This window comes from Nuphar pumila, chromosome 6, assembly GCF_984573655.1.
Source record: "Nuphar pumila chromosome 6, dmNupPumi1.hap1.1, whole genome shotgun sequence".
Taxonomy (NCBI): domain Eukaryota; kingdom Viridiplantae; phylum Streptophyta; class Magnoliopsida; order Nymphaeales; family Nymphaeaceae; genus Nuphar; species Nuphar pumila.
The window spans coordinates 36,123,218-36,146,799 of NC_143254.1; the positions used below are offsets into that span (position 1 = coordinate 36,123,218).

The window sequence follows — 23,582 nt, forward strand, 5'->3', positions numbered from 1 at the left end:
TAAATTAGATGGAATTGGTTGGGCAAGGTACAAGAAAAATGAAACTTTTATCAGGGTGAAAGTAAGAAAAACATGAAGAGAAAACAGTTGTTTCAATTGGTTCATATTGAGGCGGTTACAATTAATATCGAGTCATGACAGGTTTGCTGGCATATCAAGAACAAGCCGGACAAAAGGTTTGGCCTGCAGGTTTAAATCAACCATCTTTAGTATGAAACTTCCAGGTCTTGACACTGTGCCTAGTTTTCTGAGTGTCCAGGTTTAATTGGGAAGAAACTAAGCGAAAGTGTTTTTTATTTGATAGTCAGTAGGCCAAAAAGGGTTAAGGAGGATTTAATAAGGAAATGAAGCCGATCATAACAAGCATGTTGATTGAGAACTGCAAACCCAACTGAGCTCATTCCAATGTTATAAAAAAATCGGCCTGAATCAGCCAATTCAGATCGAATCTGCCCCAAAACGATTCGAAAGGGGCCGTCGATTCAATTCCTTTTTTAATATTTTTAAAGGGGTTAAGAAATATTTTATTATTATTTTAACATTTTTATTTTTTAATGACACGTGTCATCTGGTGGTGAAAAGAGGCCGATTCCCAAACGATTCGATTCAGGGTTTTTAAGAAACCCATTGGCCTACTGAACCTATTTTAAAACATTGGTTCATTCTATTGCCTCTGCTAATTGATTCCTCTTCAAAGTAACTGATCTTCCATGCCTAGTGTGGCTGTGGCATCTAAAGTTATTATTAGGTTGCTAATAACCATTCAGCCACAAGGTGCGATGATCAATCTAGTCTAAGTTACACTAAATGAATTGGACATGAGCATGTTGGATGACAAAACTACCAATTGTGCAGAGTTTTATACCCAAAAAACATACCAAGAGGTTCAGTATAAAATTTTAAGGCAAGGTTGATTTTGATTCAGATGGGGAGGCTATGTTGGGTTCGTCAACGCACCATATATGAGAGAGAGAGAGACTGTTGTTCGGTGGGAAGATGGGCTTTGAAATGTGTCTGATGAAGTTCTTTTGTAATGCACCAAACTGAGAAAATAATTGTTATTTTATCTCAACTGGTACAGGTATCACCCTTGCCATGGGCCACTATGGACCATCAATATCATTTTGTCCATAAATATCTCATTTCATCATCAATATCAACATCAACATCGTCACCACCACCATCATTATCATCAACATGTTGATATCTTTCTAAATAGAATTCTTTCTGTTCTTCTCAGGGTTGTGCTAAACAATAGATCTATCTTTATTTAGGTGGCTGCTAGGGGACCGGTAACATGTTAAACCAAGACAACAGAATTTAAATCCCAGATGCTTGTAAAAAAGGAAAATTTAAAAATTATATAATTCCTATATTCCAAAAGTGACCTCGGCTAAAAATGTTTTGCAAGAAGGCTATTGGCCGAGCTGGTCTTAGCCTGCCGTACCTATGATCACCATCCCAGTGACGTAAAACTCTGCGGATGCCCCCCTCAACCCCCAAGGAGCCTCATGCTTCACCTTGCAGAAAAAAAATTTGCTACTCATTTAGCCCATATATGTTGCATCTACTTAAAATATATCAATAGATTACAACTATTTCAAATATATCAATGTCACTAATTTTAATTTATAGTTCCAAAATAACCCATATGACATGACAAAAGTTTCGACCTAACATAGTGGTCAGGAGAGAAACAGGAAATCCACCTCCACTGTCAAGCACGTATTTGAGCACATCACAGTCACACTCGACTAATTTTTGTTTGTTTGTTATCACTGACAAAAAAGGAAAAAAGATCACAAGGGGATCATAGTTTGGAACAAACAACGAAAAGCTCTAAGCAAGATATATCAAACCAACCAACCAAAGGAGTAATAAGTCTATTAAAATACCAAACACTGATAGCAGAAGCAGCATCACAAGAAAAAATATTAAACCCTCCGTGAATCTGTTTTCACATCAGATGGAGTCACTCAGCTCAAAATATCAGGATTACATGTTTTGATCTACATCAGATGTTGTCACTAAGCTCAAAATATCAAGATTACAAGTTTTTCTCTGAAGCTTATTTGGATGGCTCTTCTTGCCACAGATACAAAGAACAATTGTAAGATATACAGCACAGCTTCTGTTCACCAATCCCTTAGGCAGCTCACCTTTGTAGTATCTTTTTTCCAATGCCAGAACAGAGAAAAAGTAGAAAGGATGTAAGCAACTAGAGAAACATTGGCCCTGCATTTTAAAGAATTACAGTCAGAATTGTGTTGATGTAAGAGCAAAAAAAAGCCCCATCTATTTAGGGGTCTACAGGCGGCATGTCAGTGATTGTAATTTAACAATAATGCACAGAAAGAAAGAATCCTTTCTAGTCCCAGAACATATTGAAATTCTATTGCCAAGACAGTTTTTTGCAAGATGACATGAATCAGGAAACATGATGGTTTAATCAGAAACCATGAAATTACATAAACTAATATGGGTGTTTACCATTTCTTACGTGGGACTAAATTGATCCCAGTGACTATAGAAAAATTGGCAATGATTGCTTCTCGCTTTTGGCGAAAGGTTGTTTTCATTGGATCCTTATGGGTCTGGACTTCCATTTGCATGCAGTACTTCCAGGATGGTTGCCAAGCTTGAAGATGACACTTGGACATTCAACAGAAAGGAAAACGGATAATTTTGAAGAATGTAAGCCTGATATGAGCATGCATGTCAGTTATTAGAAGCTGGCAAAATAAGGCGGTCTTGACCCTGAAGTAGCTTTGCAGATCGAATTACATCTCCTGTTTTAAGTTGTGAAAGTATTTCTCTGCCAGCAGTTACATACCTGCATACCAAAATGTAAAAATTACATAAAGTGAATGGAAATTTACATCAGCACTAGTTAAACTTGTTGAACCGGACACTCAGCTGTAAAGGTAACATATTGATTAAAACTTGTGCATAAAAAACATTACCCAAATACAGAAAATTGCCCTTCATCAAAGGACAGACCACCTAGGCCTGCCTGCAGAGTTATTCGAGAAAATATGTTACTAAAACATGAAGGGAAAATAAATAAAAAAAGAAGAGAAGCAATCACAAATGTCTGCAAATAAAAGCTTGAGGCTTAGCAGAGAACCAATTTTTCAATCAATGCAAAGTCCAAAGGTTTTCACATGATCTTATTAGAAGGAAAAAGAAAAGTTTGCATGTGATCATTCTTCAGAAGACAAACAAAAAATCATCCACGCACAATCAGCCTACAATCATTAATTCATATCAATTTAGGGATAAAAAAAGTAAACAAAGTAACGCAAAACACATCTTATAATAAGTAACTTTATCGAAAAAAGTTGAAACTTCTAAAGGACAAAACTCTTATTGTGAAGTAGGATTCTTGCAAGAGATCACCCTGGTCTCTTTTCAACAGTTTACGCCTGCATGTCTAGTCTTAGCTCCACAAGGGTTCACATCAGCATTTATATAATGAAAAGTATTTTGAATCCAATGCGATTCTGCAAGAAAGTCACCACAAAGAATGTGATTTTTTTAGGTCATTTGGAACAAAAAAGGAATTTTCAAGTTGCCTAAAAAGTGGCTCTGCATTCATTAATGATTCGTCCAATATTTAACGGAACATATATCAGAATTGAAACTTGGTACCGAAAAAAAGGGCTCTAGATTCATTAATGACTAGCCCAAAATTCACTGCATATATTAATATTTGAAATTATTCAGTTCATTAATTTTAATGATGACCATCGAGCCTTTTGAAACCTCTATGAGTGTCTAGAATTTCATCAGTTGCCTCGTATACAATTACAAGAAGATTCACAACTGTCTCTAAAATCAGGATATTAAGACAATGGTATCACAAAACAAAATTTGAAATATTTGCATTTTTCAATATATCATGACATTACCACAACAATATTGACATTTTCCTACTTCATAAAACTTCAATCTTAAGAAAACATTCTTAGTTCATCCAATAAATATTTCATTATTTTTATGCTTGTATAGCCTTTTTAGGCTTTCATATTGTCCCTTTGTGGACTTCTTGTTTGAATGCCATATTGCTTGTCCATTATTGGACTTTGTGAATGCTTGTGCATTCTTGGGTTACACTTCCGCCTATTTCCTTACATGGTATCAGAGTTTGGTCTCTAGAAGAATAGTCCGTGTGTTGCTTCATCACGGTGGTCACCTCGAAAAGCGTATCACACAAAGTTTAGGTTCAAAAAAAAGAATTTACCCGGTATGTATCGCATACTTTTTAAAAGGTGTCTCTTGTATTATTTATCTCATGCATTGTGCATGAGAAAACACTTATTTTCTTGATTATTATTATATATATGGATACTTTTGCTATTTTCTTTGGATTCTCTACTTTAAATATTTATGGTATGCATTTGAAAATGTATTTAAAATATAGTAGCATCTTGCCAAATATGTTAAAAATGAATAGTTCTTTAAAGAATTTATTAAATCTTGTGCGTAACGCCGTAACCATATCTCCATAAAATATTTGTTTTAATTATGCATATTGTCATAGAAATTATATTTTACAAGAATATATGGTTTTGCTTTAAATCTTAAAGATTATGCTTTTCATATTGCTAATTCCCTTGTTATATGCATTTGTTTTTATCATAATATTTATTGGTAATCATTATGAATTTTATGATTTCCTTAAAATTTTAAGAAATTCGTATGAAGTACACCTTGTGTCATCATGTTTTCTTTAATGGCGTGGATATCTTTGCAAACTCATACGATTTCAATGATTCTCTCATTTTTCCTTCAATAATATTCTTTTTTTGCTTTTTAGCATTTAACCCTTAGCAGGTTTTTGTGTATTTTGCACTTTATGTGCTTGTGAGATTTGGTTCTTTATGAAATCCTCTTGTGTTATCCCTTGTAATTTGCATTTCTGCATATCTCATTACAATGGTTAATTTTAAGATATTTTTCTTATTATGCAAAACTAATTCTTTGAAAAACATTCTCGATTGATTATGCTTGAAAATGATCCTCGATATTTGTGATTTGACCTTTATATAGAAAGTAAATCTTGTATTAGATGCTTTGAATGCACTTTTTGTTAACTCGTTTTCTCTAAAAAAACGGTGTCATAATCACACAAAATTAGATTGCATTATGAATTATGTTTGGTATAATTTCATAGCTTCTATATAACTTATGTGGCTATGAGTTATTAGATCATCTTATTGCTTCAAGTATTCATGATTGATAGTAATTATGTCTAATTTTGAGAGTGTAAAAGGTTCTTCTAAAATCTTCATATGTATTATTTCCTTAATGTATTACATGTTTCGTTTGTCTCATAGTAGACTTGATTTAAAAGAATTCCTTTTAAGATAATATGTTCTTGTCTTCTCTTTAAAATTATTAGACCTTTTGTATATAACGTGCTCTAGGGAATCTATTCCTTGATCGAAATTGACTATATTAAGTATGATTCATGTTTATTTAAAAGGTTGTCATGAGAAATATTGTTATGCATATGATTGCACTTTTTCTAAGATTGGCCATCTACCATTATTGGTTTTTTCAATTTGAAATTATCTTTTCATATCAGTTCCTTTTATGAACCCACCTATTTGGAAAATGATTTATGTAAGTATTCATTGCCTTTTTATGACATTTGTGTTGTCCATCACAGACTTTTATATGATGCATCAATCTTCTTGGCCTTATCATTGTTGAATCAGAGATGTTTGTTGGGGTGAGTTGTGTGCACCTCGTTTTATGTTACTTTAAATTGTCAACTTGTAGTTTGACTCTAACTGACAGTTATGAGATCTCTGATTGTGAGTGTGTTGTATCACTCCTTTGTTCTTTGGCCATCGACTTTATTATGGATGCTTTTAATTATGTGTATCTGTGATGGCTATCTATTCCTTGAAACCATAGTGTTTCGAAATGTAGTCTAAATTGATATTTTTTAAATTGCATTAATATTTTCATTACAAGCCTTCTTACTTCAAATGTCTTCTCCTTTTTATGCCTCTTATCTAAGTGTCATTATATGTAGACAAGAGATGTTTCACACCTTCGTGTGTGGTTTCTAGCCCATTGTTGGTTTTATACTCTTAATGTAGTAGCTGATACACTTGATTTTGAGTGTCACTATATATAGACAATAGACATTTGTTCACACTTTTATGTGTGATTTTTAGTCCATTGTTGGCTTTGTGCACTTATTCTAGTCGCTGATATACTCATCTCAAGTGTCATTATATGTAGACAAAAGGTGTTTTTACACACCTTCGTGTGTGTGTTTTGCTCTTTAGTGGCATGTTGTTTATGCTTTTGGTCTAATAGCTGATACACTTATATTTGAGATTTGGAGGACTAGGAGGTGATTGCTTGTGATGGTTAAACCGATGCACTAATTCAAATATTTGCAATTTTTTTTCAAAATAGTCAAACTCATCTTCTCTTCTATAAAAAATGATTGATTGAAATAATCTCATGCATCTTGCATTGCATTATTAAAGTTTGCAAAATACCATTTCTTGATATTATGGGATTTTTTAAAATTTGTCATCTTCCGCAAATTGGTTTTGACTTGCTTATATCATTCTCTTTTTCATGTAGGATCTTTTAAATTCTTTAATGAATCTTTTTAAAATTCTTTACTACTTCCTTGTATGGAAAAATAGTTATCGATAAATTCATGCATTTCATTGATAACACACACACACACACACACACACACACACACACACACACACACATATATATATATATATATATATATATATGTGTGTGTTTGGTCCTCTATACTTAAAATCACTCTAGGATGGGTGAGTGAATTATGCTTTTAAATTGATTATTGTGTCCACATTGTGGCATGCATAAATTTAATTAACTCATCTTTGCTAAAAATTGTTATCTTTTCATTTGTTGTTTCATGTACATGATTCACATAATTGCACACATAAAGTTCATTAGTTCTTTCTAAAGATTTTGAGTTCTCTAAATAAAGATTCTATGTTATGTTTATGCCTTTGTGCATTTGTGATCTATTATATGTGTTGTGCCTTTGTGCACACTTCACACATTGAGAACTTAGTGTTCGTGTGCATTTGGTCTCTTTGAAGACTTACTTACATTTGTACTCCTTTGTGAGTATTTTATTGTGCCTTTGTGCACTTAGCCTCTTTGTGATTCTTGTGGGTAATCAAGTCATCTTTGGACTTATCTTATTCAAGATATTTTTACATTAAAGTCATCTTTTGAACTTGACGTTCTTTTAGCCCTGATGACATTTTCACATGATGCATATTCAATGCTTCTTAAGCATTTTTGTCATAAATAAAGATTTACTCATTTTTATTGTACTCTTCCACTTGTACTCTTTTATGGGATTTGTTTGAAGTGTCTTTAATATACATTCTTTTGAGAAATTTGTATGCTTTTTGGAAGACCATCATTTTATTTAAGATAATTTTTATGCATAATTATGCATCTTTTCTTAATGAATCATATGTTCTTTAAATAATCAAATCTTCTTATAATCAATGTTATGGCGTCTTGAAAAATAAGTTGATTATGATTTAATTTCATCCTTGAGGGATGCTCCTCTTGTAACGCCCCAAAATTTTAACCCAAATTTAAGAGGAATTTTTTTTTTTTTCATAACAGCCGAAACAAGAAAGAATATAGGGTTAAGTATTTTGAGACATTACGGTGGAGAGAAAACCCAACACATTTATTTCATTTCAATATCAATGAAAATCATCAGAGTTAAAATCATAAAAGGAACCCAAGCGCTCCCTGGAACAATAAATCCAAAAATCTCGATCCGATGCCTCATCCCGCAGCCGCTCATAAACCCTATTCTTTACCTGAAAAATAGTAAATTGATTGGAATTAGACTACCGCGTCTAAGTAGGAAAACTGTAACTCTTCATGCAGGTATATCATGAGTCCAGTATGGAATGTGGGTGTTATAGGTGATTTTCAACATATACATAAGCAAGTAAGCAACAACAAAAATCAACAGTCATATACAGGAGCAGGTGAACAATTATGCAATAACAATAACTGAGCAGGTAAGGTATAGTATGCAACATTAATCAGCAAGTGAGGTAGGCGATGCGACAGCAATAACAATAACATGCATAACTTTCATGTAATAGTTCAATCACCTCGTATTTACCCATTTCAAGATTTCAGATCATTACAATTTCACAATATAAAGCATGCTGAAAAATATGCAAATGTCTCTTTAATGACTTCATCACAGTGATACCTAACTGTTCTAATTGATGTTTATCTTTTCTTATCCCACGGGTACACATGGGCCAAGGCAACCATCTCAGAAGAAAACGTTCGGGGGTATATTATTCAAGGGTATTTTATTAACCCGAACATTTTAACTAAGACTGAAATCCCAAGGGAGCGGCCAGTGATCGAGAGAAACTCCCAAAGGCCAAAACCAAAACACAGGATGCATCCCTAACTTCTGCAGAAGAACAAAGAGCTACCACCTAGGACATATTGGTAGTCTGGGTCCCCCAACTCCGAGGACTGGGGACCGAGTCACTTTAGCTCAAAACAATTAAACACGTCCCCGGAGTTTTGTACCACCTACCCTCTCCAAGGTAAGCCCGAATCTGAGTGGGTTAATCTTTTCATTTAATTATTTTCCCGAAGTATAGGGCATTTCCCCAACTTCCTTCTACTATCATAGCAGTAGAATTCCCAACCTTAGTCATTTTACCAAGGCGTATAAAACTGTCCCAATCCTTTATCATATTGATTGCATAACCCACTCAAAGTGCTCCGGTGCCTTTAAACCAGTCAAGCACGAATGCCCCGGTGCCTTTAAACCGGTCGGACAACAATATTATATTTTCATTTTCATGTGGATCCACATCATAACTTCGATGATCTATGCATGACCCTCAACACACTGGCTTGACATTCATATGTCCACAAGAAACCGACCCATAGGTTCGGTTATCAGATCCTCATTAATCATCATTATTATTATTTATTTATTCTTCAATAGCAAATTGCCACAACGTATCATTAGGTTTTGACTTGTGACATCTCAACACAGGGTGGCATGTATTAAAAATTCTGCCAACAAGCAAAGACACTGTTGGTGTCCTTTATTGAGCATGCAGTATAGTCCTAGAGGTTTGGTAATACAACTATATACATTTTTCCCAACATACTCTTATGTGAACATTCCACAAGATATACAACTTAGTTGGCATTTGATATTTTCAGCAATTATGTAGTGTTAGGCAATAGTACTTCAGAAAAATATACAGTTTAACATGCATATGGACATTGGAGAATAAGCATCTTACCAGCCACTTGCACCTTCTAGATGATATACATGTAATGGGCATTGGAACTTTTTTAAAAAATATGCAATTTAACATCATAAATTGTGTAACTTAATATGCAACTAAATATCAACTGAATATACAAGTTACTAAGCAGTTGAACACCAAATTTGCATGCAGCTTAATATCCTGAACAGAAAATCACAAATCCCCATATGGTAACAAAAAGTTGATTCCACCTAATAAACAACTATATCAATCACTCCCATGGTTGTTCAAATAAGATCCAGACTTTCATTATATAGCAGTTGACAACTACAGAATGTATTTGCAAAACCTTTAAAAACATAATTTCTACCATTTCAATGTCCTTTAAGTACAAACAATGGTTGACCTATGCTATGTACCTAACAGGAAAGCCATTGGGTGGTTTGTTCATCCTCCAGACTTGGAACTCTGTCTTCTTGGGACTTAAGGATACAGTTGTACAATCGATAAAACAAAGCTTATTCAAGTAAGGTTGTAGAACGATTTTCTTTATCAAAACACCACCTGGTCTTCTTTACACATCTAACGATACTGACAAGCATCTGCCAGTAGTGACGGTATTGTATTCATTTGTGTGACTTATTTATCATGCGTTAAAGAGTAATGTATTCAAAACCACTATTTGTATAACACACGCAGTACAGTTTAGATATCAGTTAAGATGAAATGTCAAGCTTTATATTACTGTAATTCAATTTAACAGCTACATAGATAAAATATGGACCACATTGCCATCTAATTTCAGAAAAATTAAATGAAACGGATTCATCCAAACCTGTTTCAGTTTTTCTAAACCTAGATTGTGTTATGAAACAGTACATACAGTCGTGAAGTATTACCCATACTTCAGCAAAACGATGAATAGCTTATTCTAGATGGATTTCCCTAAACAGTACATGCAATTTTCGCACTACTTACTAGTTATCCAATGCAGATGTGAATCGTAATCCTAACTGTAACATGGTTTGAACCAAGAGACTTTAGCATGTATTTAGATAATACCTAATTACCAAACAAAAACCTTCTAACAGCCAAATATTCTAATTTGTAGCAAGAATAGACCTTCTTTTGCCTAGCTCAAGGAGACTCTTAGAGGCACCCCCCCCCCTCAGATCACCATGTTGTGTGTAAAAACCGTAAGTTTTGCCATTTAAATTTTTTGGGAAACATGCAATTTGGACCTAAGATCCATATTTCGGATCTCGAACCCATAAATGGGTATTGATGCATAGCTTAGGGCATTAAAAAAAAAATATTAACATTTGTAATAAAGCGAGATATGTTTGGCGAACTCGCGGATCCACAGTTGGATCCATTTGGATCCAACTTGTCGACCCATTTTCGTTGAGAAACAGGCGTAGACCCAACTCGGGGTCGGTTACCGGGTCCCGGGTCCCGGGTCCGGACCCGGGTCGCCCCTGTGTATCGAGTAAAAGAAAAAGGGGGTAACCCGATAAGGGTTGCCCGATTTTTCTGAAAAAGGGGAAAGTGAGAAGGGGGAGGGTTAGGGTGCTGAGAGTAAACCCTAACCCCTATCGTGTGAGGGGAAAAAGGGAAAGGTGAGCCGCAGCCTCCGGCGAAAGGGGAACGACCTCCACCAAATTCGGAAGGCTTCCTCCTTTAAAATGGCAGGTTGGTATCCCCTTCCCCTTTACCTCTCTATTTTTGCCCCAAATCTCTCTCACTCTCCTCGTTTTAGTGCACGTTGCTGGAGCCACACCACCGGCAACTCCCCAACAGCGACAGACGTGCGCACCACCCTTGGAAAGCGACGGTCCTTCCTCCTCCTCGTTGTTTCCCTTCAGCCGGAGCTCGATAGTGGGGGTGGGATCGACCTCAGCCGATCTCTCTCTAGTTAAGTTGCCTCCGATCATCCGGATTTGCGAAACGAGGTACGGGTACCTCTTTTTGATTCAAATGGGGCATCGGTGGAGATGGGATCTCCATGCAACAGTCGATGGAATCTCATGGAGAACAGTTTCCACTGTTACTCCCTTGCACCTTCTGTGCTCTTGTTGTTCAAAAAAAAAAAAAAGAACTAAAAGTTTTACCTTCATGATTTGGGGCCCAGGTATGCAGTCGGTTGGGCTGTGTACCAGACACAGCCAACTGGGTCGGTTGGGTGGGTCTGGCTGGGTGCTAGACCCAGTTTTAGCTGAGTCTTTTATTCGAAATCCTTTATTTGAACTTGAATGGTTAGAATAAGTTGATATTGTTTAATGAAGTTGGCATCAGATTTATCAAGCTGATAGGCATTTTTATTTTAACTTGAATGGTTAGAATAAGTTGATATTGTTTAATGAAGTTTTGCATCAGAATTATCATGTTGATAGGAATCCTTTATTTGAACTTGAATGGTTAGAATAAGTTGATATTGTTTAATGAAGTTGGCATCAGATTTATCAAGCTGATAGGCATTTTTATTTTAACTTGAATGGTTAGAATAAGTTGATATTGTTTAATGAAGTTTTGCATCAGAATTATCATGTTGATAGGAATCCTTTATTTGAACTTGAATGGTTGGAATAAGTTGATATTGTTTAATGAAGTTTTGCATCAGAATTATCATGCTGATAGACATTTTTATTTTAACTTGAATTATTAGAATAAGTTGATATTGTTTAATGAAGTTTTGCATCAGAATTATCATGCTGATAGGCATTTTTATTTTAACTTGAATGATTAGAATAAGTTGATATTGTTTAATGAAGTTTTGCATCAGAATTATCATGTTGATAGGCATCTTTTAATTGAACTTGAAGGGTTAGAATAAGTTGATATTGTTAAATGAAGTTTTGCATCAGAATTATCATGTTAATAGGCATCTTTTATTTGAACTTGAATGGTTAGAATGAGATGATAATTCATCCATTGTTTAATTCTGATATGTCTTAGAAATTAAATATGGTATTGCATTTGTGATCGTTGCTTAGCAACTGTTAAAGCTTAACCAGCTGGGCATTTAGGAAAACCTGAGACAAAAAGGGATTGTGCCTAGTTGTTTTCAAAAAGGGTATATGAGTAATAAAAAAATCAGTTCCTTGAAATCTGTAGTGCTGCTGTTTTTGACAGCATACACGGGTCCAAACTGGACCTGTGTACGTGTTGTTGGACCCAGCCGACAGGGTCGGCTGGGGTGGGGTGTGTTTCAAAAAAAAAAAGAAGAGATATATATAAAGTGATTCAATGGTGGTTTTCGAAATAGGATAGGCTGTCGTTTTGACAGCATACACCGTTTTGACAGCATACACAGGTCCATACTGGACCTGTGAATATGCTGCCAGACCCAGCCAATGGGATCGGCTGAGCTGGGTCCAGTCTTTCCACATACATATATATATATATATAAACAGGGATATTAGCATATGGCATCCCTTTTTGGTACGTTTCCGGACAGCATACACAGCCCCTGTTTGGGCCTGTGTCTATGCTGTCACACCCAGCCGATCCCATTGGCTGGGCTGAGCTGCTAATTTCAAAACTTCTCTTATGCTGGGAACCATGCCATGTTAGTAACATAGGTTGTTAGCATATGAAAACAGGGCCTGGTTACGTGATTGATAAAGTTAAGAATTCTAATCTTTTGATGCATGATAAATCTTGAGCATGAGTTACGTACCTACAGTCTCATTTCTCTTTATGTTAGGAGTTGAGGTGGTTTACATGACTGTTGGAACATGTTTACTCATTGATGTACTTGAGGTGTGTTGTTACATTACATATGATTGTGATTCCTGCATTAGTGTTCCGGTGATCAAAATGAATCATCGAGGGTTTGGTAAACCCGAGCTGTGGAAATATTTTCCCTTACTCATTTCAATGCATTTCAAAGATCATGCTTTATAAATATTTCAGCTTTGTTGCACTGTTCTATATGTTTCCACAGGCCGGAGTCCTGTGATGGCTCTCGCGAGGTAGATGCGGGCTTTTATCTTTCTTTTTGCATATGATGTTGCAAAACTTAAGAAATTAATTTTTAATAAAAAGTAATAATAAAGCACAGTGTAATATACCTTCTGGGATCACCCATCTGGAGAATGGGGATCTTAGAAATCTGGTCTTGGGGAGACTATGAGGATACAAAACTCCGTGTGCTTAATTTTGGTCCCCTGAACCCGATATTGAGGTTCCTTCTCCTGGCCACGATTTTAGGGAGAGTCCGCCACTTTACCCAGGAGTGGTGTGTTTGACACAACTGTTGTTTTTTGGTACCAAGGAAGTGGCACTTGTGGGCGTGGGGTGTCCCTTGTGTCCCCGACATTAGATGTGAAGGTCTAATGTTCCGAAGGTGATTCGGTCGAGGGCTAAGTTGGAACCCAGTAATAAAATATAAATTGTGTGCTAAGCTACCCTGGGAACTTAACTTAACCTCGGGGTTTGTACCCGTTTGGTGTATCCGCGGGCAACGGTAATTAAAAAGAGAAACTTAAAGTTGTATGCATTTAATAGGGCATACATAAGGAAACAAAAGACTTAATGGAAAATAATAAAATGATTCATGCATTGCACAAAAGACATGCATTTTTCCTGTTATGCATTAGATCATGCATACTTTAATGGTTTCCTTACTCAATACATGAGGGTAAGTGTTGAATGTTTAATTCTTGTTGCATGCTGAAATTTTAGTAAATGTTACTGCTTTACTGTCTTTGCATGCTTAGCATTGTTGCATGAATAAATTCTCAAATGCTATAAACTGTCTTGTATGTATTTCCCTTAATTGTTGCATGATATCTCATCTTGACTCTTTATCTCACTTGTTTCATTAAGAAGTAGCTGTGCTCAGGATTTCGATTCTGACACCCTACTTCATTGGTTTTTCGCAGGAACAGGTGATCAGTGAAGTCGACAGCTACTGTGAGGGCGCGAGAGTCACAACGAGTTTTGACAGTCTTCTTTGTGGACAGAGTGGCTCTTTATTTTGGTTTTTCAGTCTAGTGTTCTTGTTATTTGCTTATTGTCATCAGTGGTTACTTGAGTCAGACACTTTATTTTTTAGATTAGTTTTTAATTCATGAATAAAGGTAATGGTTAGTTTATGGATGTTAATTGCAAGTTCTTTTGTGGTTTATGGCTATCCAGTTGGAATTGGAACTGTGAGGACCCCGGGTCTCTGGGAAGTTTTCCGCACTGTGTAAAAAAAAAATCCGCATTTTCAAAGGGGATGAGTTGGGGTCGTTACATTGTGGTTGCACTTACATACAAGGAATGCTAATTAAGGGAACAAGCCAGCTAAAATAAAGTTGTTGGTTTATTTATTATACCCAGTAAATACTAGTTCTCGCTGCTGCCACACATCTTATTGAACTTAACACCGAAGGAAATGACTATTGTAATAAACGCAGCAAACAATTTCCTTGACAGGGGACTTGATACAAAGAAAGGATAAGAAATAAAAACGACATTCTTTATTATCATCGAGGCTTCACATGGAAGTTAGACAATGTATGCACACCCACCCTGATTCAGAACCATACCCCGTATTAGGTTGTCTTGCCATAACTCTCTGTTCGGAAAACTATTACTCAGGCTATCATATATGAAAGTAAGGGTTAAAAGCCTAGAGAAATAAACTCACTATTAATCTAATCATCCAGTGGGGGACGGGGATATCCGAATGGGTTACTCGGTATTACCCAACCTGCGTGTAAACTGCTAATCTCACAGGTGGTGATCTCAACTTTGGGGTTATACCCGTAGAACATAGTGAAACCATGCATTTGATAAAACAAAGTCTTAACACTTTCTATCAACATCTGCAGCAAATGTTAAGGATATACAGAGACCCTACTATTGAAAATTTGAAATCCCCAATCTTTTAAAAAAAGAAAACCCGAAACCCCCAAACCCAAGAAATTGGGGATCTCCAGTTTAGGGTTATCAGAGATCCCCCCCCTTTTCTTGACAAACCCAAATGCTCTAAAATCAATCCATGACCTAGCAAGAAAAATCACAGAATCCCTACCTGTTCCGGCGTTTCTCCTCGGAGATGTCATGGATGGAGGTGCTGCCGACCACCCCTTTCCTCCAACAGCCCTGATTTCTGAAATGCGACCGGCCACGTCCGATCCTCAGCCGTGCAGAGGAATCGATAGGGAGGGAGAGGGACGGGAGAGACAGGGAACAAGAGAGAGCGTGGGAGGAAGGGGAAGACAGAGGGCATGAGAGGAAGAGAGGTGTGGGAGGTAGAGAGGAGCGAGAGAGAGATGGAAGAGGGGTTCGGGGTCCCTTTCGTTCCCCAGCCACTCCCCACGATGAGTTAGGGTTCAAAAATGAACCCTAACGATTGATTTATCGGGTAGGGGCCCTCTCCTTTTTTTTCGTATGCGGGGCAGGGCTTGGGTCCGGGTCCATGACCCGAGATCCAACGGATCTGCGACTCACCTATGGTGCGGTTCCACAGTTTGCCCGAAATATGGATCCGCATGTTGGATCCAGATGGATCCAACTGTGGATCCATTTATTAACTTGGGTATATATATAAGTTATGTTTATTATTATTTTATTTTATTTTGATGATATTATACATAAATATGGACCCTTTATGGATCCTGAATCTAAAACTTTTCTCTCTATTACACTATTGAAACTATGGATCTAAATGATATAATTTGGATCCAAACCTTCAGTAGATGAATATGGCTCCAAAATAAACTATTATGGATCTTGTATAAAGTTTTCTCCTTTAAGATCTGATTATAAATTCGCAGATCCACATAATAAGTTTTGGATCCATTATCAAATCTAACCATGATATCGAGATTCCAATATTAAGGATCTGAACCAAAAATAAAAATCTATTATTAGGTATTTGTCTGGATCCAATTACTGAAGATCCAAATAATATTTTAAGGATCCGACATCGAAGATCCAAGCAGGGCATCCAAGATCCAATTAGATATAAAAAATCAAACAATAAAAGTATCCATGTAGCAGCTTCTGAATATGAAATTCATGTTTATTTATCTGATAAAATTCACGGTTATTACACCTCTTGTCTTTCTTAATATCTAATGATTCTAAAAGTTATTACTATTTTGTTTAAACCATGTTATTCTTGCTTTACAATATATTGTTGTTAAAAAATTTGCAACTCTTGGGCTAGAATATTTTTCTTGTGTACTTGGAGTCTTCTTTTGATTTGTTCTTTCTATGTAGGATCTTTAAGATGTGATACCTTCGATACATCATGAAGATAACCAATGAAGGTACTTGAGGATGATCACCAATAAAGGCATTTTGAAGACTTATATTTGCAAGAATTTTTTGAGATGTCATAAAAATGGAGATTTTCCTTGAAGACTTGGACTTCTTCCCAAGATTTTTTTTGTATTTTCAAACTTTTGGGATAATTTTTCCTGTAAAGTTTGAGGGAGGGTGTTAAAATATATGTATATATATACACCCGATAGGGGTAGTTTTGTCAATATACCCGAGAGGGGTATTTTAGTCTTTTTATATAGTTGTTTCTAGAAACAACTATTTTAAATTAGGTAGATTATTTTTTGTTTTATTTTTGTATTTTTTCTTTTTCTATTTTTTTGTATTATGCATTAGGCCCACTTTACTATATGGTACGAAATGTTGGGCTGCCAAGAGACATCATATTCAAAAAATGAGTGTAGCTGAGATGCGTATGCTTCGATGGATGTGTGGAAATACAATAAAAGATAAGATTCGAAACAAGGAGATACGTAAGAAGGTAGGCGTTGCATCCATTGAAAATAAGATGAGAGAGAATCGTTTACGGTGCGAAGGCCTAATGATGCTCCAGTTAGAAGGATGGAGAAATGGGAAAATATATTAGTTAAAAGAGGTCGGGGTAGGCCTAAGAAGACTTGGATGGAGATGATAGGAAAGGATATGAATGCTTTGAACCTCACCGACGACATGACATTGGATAGAAATGATTGGAGGAGAAGGATTCATGTGGAAGACCCAGAATGATTTTCTTTTTTGGTTCATATCGCCGACCCCAATTATTTTGGGATGAAGGCATAGTTGTTGTTGTTGTTGTTGTTGATGCATTGGGGGTCCCAACATAGAGGCGTTGGGGGCTCCCAACGACTCCATGTGGGAGCCCCCAATCACCTCTCATATGCTCTCTTTTGTGTATAAATATGGGGTCATCCCCCTTGTATTTGTTATGCCTTTCAAGGCTTCATCCAATAAATATTTCATTATTTTTATGCTTGTAGTATAGCTTTTTTAGGCTTTCATATTGTCCCTTTGTGGAGTTCTTGTTTGAATGCCATAGTGCTTGTCCATTATTGGACTTTGTGAATGCTTGTGCATTCTTGGGTTACACTTCCGCCTATTTCCTTACAAATTTGGCTAGAGGGTGGTCGTGGTTTTCAAATGAAAGCATTTGGCTAACTGGCTTTCACTTCTATTTCCATGTCAACCACGGAACTGGTACATGCTATGAAACAGGAATTGCCTTTGGTACTAAGCTAAAGCATGCACACATCATTTTCTATGTTTCTCTCCAAACTTTAAGAATCACAAGATATCCTAAGAGCATAGCATACCCGAAGGTAAATCAATAGCCTTAGTATGATGACTTTGATGTTGAAGAATCCAACCCAAATTTGTTATTCTAAAATGGCTAAGCAATAGGTTCTTTCCATTTGGGAAATCATATCACTATTGAGAATTAAGATAAACTCCAAATCTGACAAGTGATATGGGAAAAACTCGATCAATGTTGACCTAGAACAATATATACAGAACACATAAGAGAAGAGTTGGGATTATAGAGAGACCATAATGTTGCAAAAAACAGTTGAATGTAGTCCATAGGGTTTTACTTACACTTCTCTTATCATAGAGGTAAATAAAAAATTGGGATGGTGATGAGTACTCATCAGAGTCTGCATTGTGTGCCATTGCAACTGCTCCATAAACAGATAATGGTAGAACTGGCAACTCTCCATCCTATCATGAAAAAGCACTTAGCGACACTGCAGCAATGAACAGGCCAAATTTAGCTTACAGGTTGGTATAAGCATAGGAAAACTAACCTGGACATCCAGTGTAGTCCTGTACAGTGGTTCAAACTGGCCAGATGGCATTATTTCCAAGGGCACACTATAACCCGAACTCCCAAGCTCATTGTCAGATATGATAGCTTGGTTGATAGATTTTAAGTTTATCCCATCATATGCACCATCTGACACCTAAAAGGGAGTATTCTTTTATGGTGACATTCCATTATGAAAAGAAAAAGGAAAGGGCCTGATTTCTGGAAAATATTGAAATCCCATTATGATAAGAAAGAGTAAAAAGGCTTGAGTTCTGGAAATTACATGAGTTAAATATTTTGTTCGTGCCACAGATCATGTTGTTGAGATACCCTCAGCAGGAAATTTTTCTCTGAATATCTTAAAATTTGTTGATTTTTGTAGGAAAATCTCAGCAAATTGTTTAAATTTAATAATCAAATCCGAAACGATGAATGCAAAGAAGTTGAATTCATGACAAAAATCCATTTCTGCTGAACAGTAGAACTTCTCACAATATTTCATGGCAATTTCATGCATGAGAGTATCTGCAATTAGCCAGATATTCAAATTCTTAGTAGTATTTATGATAGAGGTTTATCTTCACAAAAATGTAAAATCAATGAGAAGTAAAGGACTTTTAGATCAGATGCTAATCCACCAATCTAATCAAGCTCTATTTGTAGAGAGAAATTTCATAAGGGCATGAAAATTGGGCTACCTTACCAATTTTGCAAAATTTCCAGATGTCAAAGGAGCTGAATATCCATCAAGAACAACCTGGATCAAATGTAGCTTTAGGAACGAACCATAAAATCTATGGCATAAAATTGACAACTACAAGAATATTAATAAAAAGAAGATGTGAACGAGACTTAAATGTAGCCATTCGACTTCATCCGACCACAACCATGGAATGATAAAGTCAATTAATTTCTATTACAGAAGAACTTTATACAAGCAGAAGCTATAAGTAAATCATTAGCATTTAAAGTTTTAAGCCTTTATGGAAGTGTGCAAATGGGCCAACCAAATTTCCAGTAAAGTGAAGCTTCAAAGAAGCAGCTGCTATGAGAAAATTAGCAATTGAGCCCCCCACCCTGCAAATCCTCCCCACCTTCCACAAAGATTCCTAACACATAGGCCCATTTTTGTAATGAAATTCTACCAAACGAGATAGGATATAAAAAAATCTAAAATACCGCCATTAGGAACCACAAAAAGTACTAAAAAATAAAAAATAATAATATCAACCATAAAATTTGATATCCAAGCTAATGTAAAAGAGAACCTAGAGGGGAGTGTCATGAAGGTATGATGATGATAGGAAGAAGATGGATTTTGGGAAGCCAACCCCATCACTTGGTCATGGAAGTTTCAAAGTTTAAGCCTTCACCTATCATAATATATTCATGTGTAACATAACATGATATGCTTAGATATCATGAAACTATAAATGTTACTGTTATACAAAACTAAGAACTCTGATTCCGTATTTAGCCATCTACCATTTGCACATGGGATGACATTCCATTCTTTTATCCAAAATGCAGCTTCTTGGTTATGGTGAAAAGAAAGAGTTATTTTCATCTCATATCTAGATGCTTTTGAAAATCCAAGAATTTTCTCATAAGAAATTTGTTTACACAATTGTTGTTCTATGTATCACAACTTGACGTTGCTTCGAGAAATCCAACCACATACAAGCACTTCTGTGAAAAAAATGTTTTCAAATGCCAACAATATTGACACCATAAGGTTACCTGAATGGTTGCAACATTTTTCTGTTTACCACCAGCAGCAGTAGAAAATTTTGAATTGTCTCCCTTCTTGATAGTCAATTCAACAATCCCTCTTCCTGTAAGTCTGCATCAGAAAATTCATAATTGTTAATAGTGACAAACTACATCCAAATGTCTCTGTAAACTCCAACATAAATTTCTGCCTTGATCAAATTTCACAGAAAAACACTCCAGCTACTATATTTGCTTGGGCTCATATTCTCTTGGGGCTCGTATCAGACAGCACGGAGAAACTATATGGTGCCAAGATCAATAGAAAGACATGGTTAAAAGAGAGACAAATTGCTGAATAATTGTAGAAATTGATATATTCTTATGAACATAATCCAATAGAAGATAGAAAAATACCTTGGATAATTTAAATATTGCTCAGGTAACAAATATGATAATCCAGGAGCCTGTCCAAGAAAAAAAATTGATAAAAATTTTCAAACACTATTGTGAGCAAACAACTAGGAGAAGAACTGCAACTCTACATTGACTTGCATATCTTAAAACCATGATAAAACAAACTGATGTGGCTTCAAGGAAAAGTTGAGACTAAAATAATATGGTAGTGAAGAATATCAAGATGCTATTTTTAACATAAACACTAACATATACCCTATGTCACACGGACTCGTCTAGGAGGTCGACGCACCCGCATCGACACGCCCCGACACGGGTGCGGCTTCGGACATGGTCAACCAAGTGTCAGACTCGGTCAACGCACCCAGGCCGAGTCCGTCCACATTTTGGACTCGGTCAACTTTGACCAAGTCTATTTTTGTCCATTTTTAGGGCAAAAGACATATAAAAACTAAAAAAAATCGATCTTTTTATATATATTTTTTAAAATATATATAGCTGAGTCTTATTATTGTTATATATATATATATAGCCGTGTCCCCTAATGGGCACAACTTTGACCGAGTCTTATTATTGTTATATATATATATATAGCCGTGTCCCCGTGTCCAAAATTTTTGAAATTGCTTTGCACTCGTGTCGCACCCGCACCCATGTGACATAGCATATACCATTTTTTCCATGCAGTTCATTTTTTTCAGATGTTTATGTCCAAAAGGCACACACTATATGATTGTTTGTCCCACATGTGCAACAATACAATAACAGTTGTGGAACTGAGGATGCACCCATGCAGCTGAATTCTGAGTTGGTTCTAGAAATAGTGGCAGCTATGGAATAGTTGATGCCAGATGTTCTGTAAACTAGGGGTCACTTTGTTCTATAGGGATCAGGGTGTTGAACATAGCACAATTCTTTTTGAAGTGTGATTGGTCTGCCTGAGTGACTGATCCTGTAATAATATATTCCTACCAAGTTATTGGGCTCGTAGTTTGAGCACATGACAATCTTATTCAACTTAAACAATAATGAAAGGCATGATATACCCTTACAATTTATTTGTAATGGATCACACATCATAAGGAATACCTTTTTAGTATATATTATCTAGATAGTGATTTGAGCATTGGTGTTAAACATGGCAACTCTTGAAAAACTAGATATGCATACACGGCTACTGTTAAATTATGTACATTAATCATATAATGTAATATATATATTTTATATATATATGGTAATACATATACATATATTAATATATATCTATATGTATCTACTCAAATATATATATATATATATATAAAATATATATTTCTATTTATTTTGTCATAAGGGTAGTTTAGTCTTTTCCCTATTTTTGCGCACATTCACTTTTCGGATGTGACTGTAATTATTTTTCTTTTATTTTTATTTTTCTTTTTGTTCTTTTTATTTCTTTTTGGATGTGTACCTAAAAGGTACCTTGGGGGGCCCACCAACATAGTCGTTGGGCCCTCTCCAACAGTCACATTTGTGACCGTTGGAGGGGCTCCAACGACTATGGGTGGAGCCCCTCCAAGGCCCCCTTTAGTGATGTTATAAATAGGGGTTCTCCCCTTTGTATTTCTCTATGGCTTTGAGTCAAAGCCCAAGTTCTCAATAAATTGATTCCATTATTTTATGCCTTTGTGCATTTGTGAGTTATTTGTGGGTTGTGCTTTTTGTGCACAAGTGTTCTAAAGTGTTCTTATTGTGCTTTCGTGGTGGGTTCAATATCAAGAATATTAAGGTCTTGATATTAGTATCTTGTTGAAGATACTTTCACATGGTATCAGAGCCTCGTTGGAAGAAAGAAGATCGTGTATCTCGCCTCTTGTGAAGCACCTCGAAAATCGTGCCCTCAAGCTAGTGAAGTTTTTGAGTAAAGCACTTGCTCCGGGCAATATTTTAGAAGCAACTTTTGTCAAGAAAAAGTTGAAAATTCGTTAAGGTACGCTTTATTTTTCATCTTCTCTTCTCCATAATGGGTGAAAAAGACTCCCACTTCTCCCTTGGTTTTAAACTTAGTGGTTCAAACTACCATGTTTGGGCCGGCAACATGGAAGCCCACATCAAAGGGAAAGGTCGTTGGGGTTATGTTCAAGGATCCATATCGGAACCCGAACCCAAGCTTTCTATTATAGAGAAAGGGGAAATCAAAATTCTTGAAGGAGAAGATAGACAAAAGGCCTTAGAAGAATATTCCAAAAGGCATGATGAGTGGGAAATGAAGAACTTCAAAATATTGTCTTAGATTTTTTCGTCCGTTGAAACCAAGATCAATGCCAACATCATCAAATTTAAAAGGGCCTCCGAAGCTTGGTTATACCTTGAAAAAATGTATACGTCAAGAGACTTGTCTCACAAATACTACCTCCAAAAGAAAGCCTTGACTCTTCAACAAAATGATTTATCTATTCGGGAATATTTTGCCGAATTATCATCTATTTGGGACGAGCTTGCCATGCTCGAACCAAAATGGAGTGGAGAAGCTATTGAGTTAAGGCACAAACAACTTGAGGAAGATCGTTTCTTCAACTTCTTAAATGGTCTTAGACCCGAATTTGAGCAAATTCGGTTCTCCCTTCTATCGGCTTTTACCTCCCCATCTATTGAAGATGTCATCACCAAGCTAAGTGGTGAGGAAACACGTATGGGGATTAGTAAAAATAACCCAAGCATTCTTGCTACACCTTCTCAAAATGACTATGAAGTAGTCAATGTCGTGTCAAGACCCGGTAATAATTTGAAGACCTACAAACCGCCCCATTTCAAAAATCAAGGGCAAAATGATCGATATGGCAAGAGAGATTATAGCAAATTAACTTGCCATTTTTGTAAAGAACCGGGACATATCAAACCCAATTGTCCTAAATGGAAGAAATTCCTCGCCGCGGCTCTAGCATCCCAATCGGAGGAACGGCCTTCAACATCGAATGAACCTCTTTCGCTTCATCAAATTATGGATGCTCTTCAACCTCTTCTCAAAGGAGGCACTTCTGGAGCCACCATGTCATCTTCTTCCTCTCTTGGTAAGACATCTT

The 23,582-nt window shown here is 36.1% G+C and overlaps 1 protein-coding gene across 8 annotated transcripts in view; it reads right to left on the reverse strand.

The window, feature by feature from the left end:
• Positions 1–1,880: 1,880 nt before the first annotated feature.
• The window catches only part of LOC149834634 (peptidyl-prolyl cis-trans isomerase CYP37, chloroplastic-like), a 36,228-nt gene continuing 14,526 nt past the window's right edge, over positions 1,881–23,582 (reverse strand). For 5 of the 8 annotated variants that reach the window (XR_016432789.1, XR_016432788.1, XR_016432793.1 and 2 more), the window contains exons 6-13: positions 20,521–20,570; positions 20,134–20,236; positions 19,097–19,150; positions 18,392–18,547; positions 18,183–18,305; positions 2,964–3,013; positions 2,491–2,833; positions 1,881–2,235 (exon numbers count right to left, since the gene is read on the reverse strand). Coding sequence is in view for 1 of the 8 variants with exons in the window: in XM_090011507.1 (XP_089867633.1) it covers positions 2,719–2,833; positions 2,964–3,013; positions 18,183–18,305; positions 18,392–18,547; positions 19,097–19,150; positions 20,134–20,236; positions 20,521–20,570 (651 nt within the window). In the remaining 7 variants the exon portion in view is untranslated. Of the gene's footprint in view, positions 2,236–2,365; positions 2,834–2,963; positions 3,014–18,182; positions 18,306–18,391; positions 18,548–19,096; positions 19,151–20,133; positions 20,237–20,520; positions 20,571–23,582 lie in introns of those variants that run through there. The other 3 variants (XR_016432790.1, XM_090011507.1, XR_016432794.1) reach the window with 3 other exon arrangements.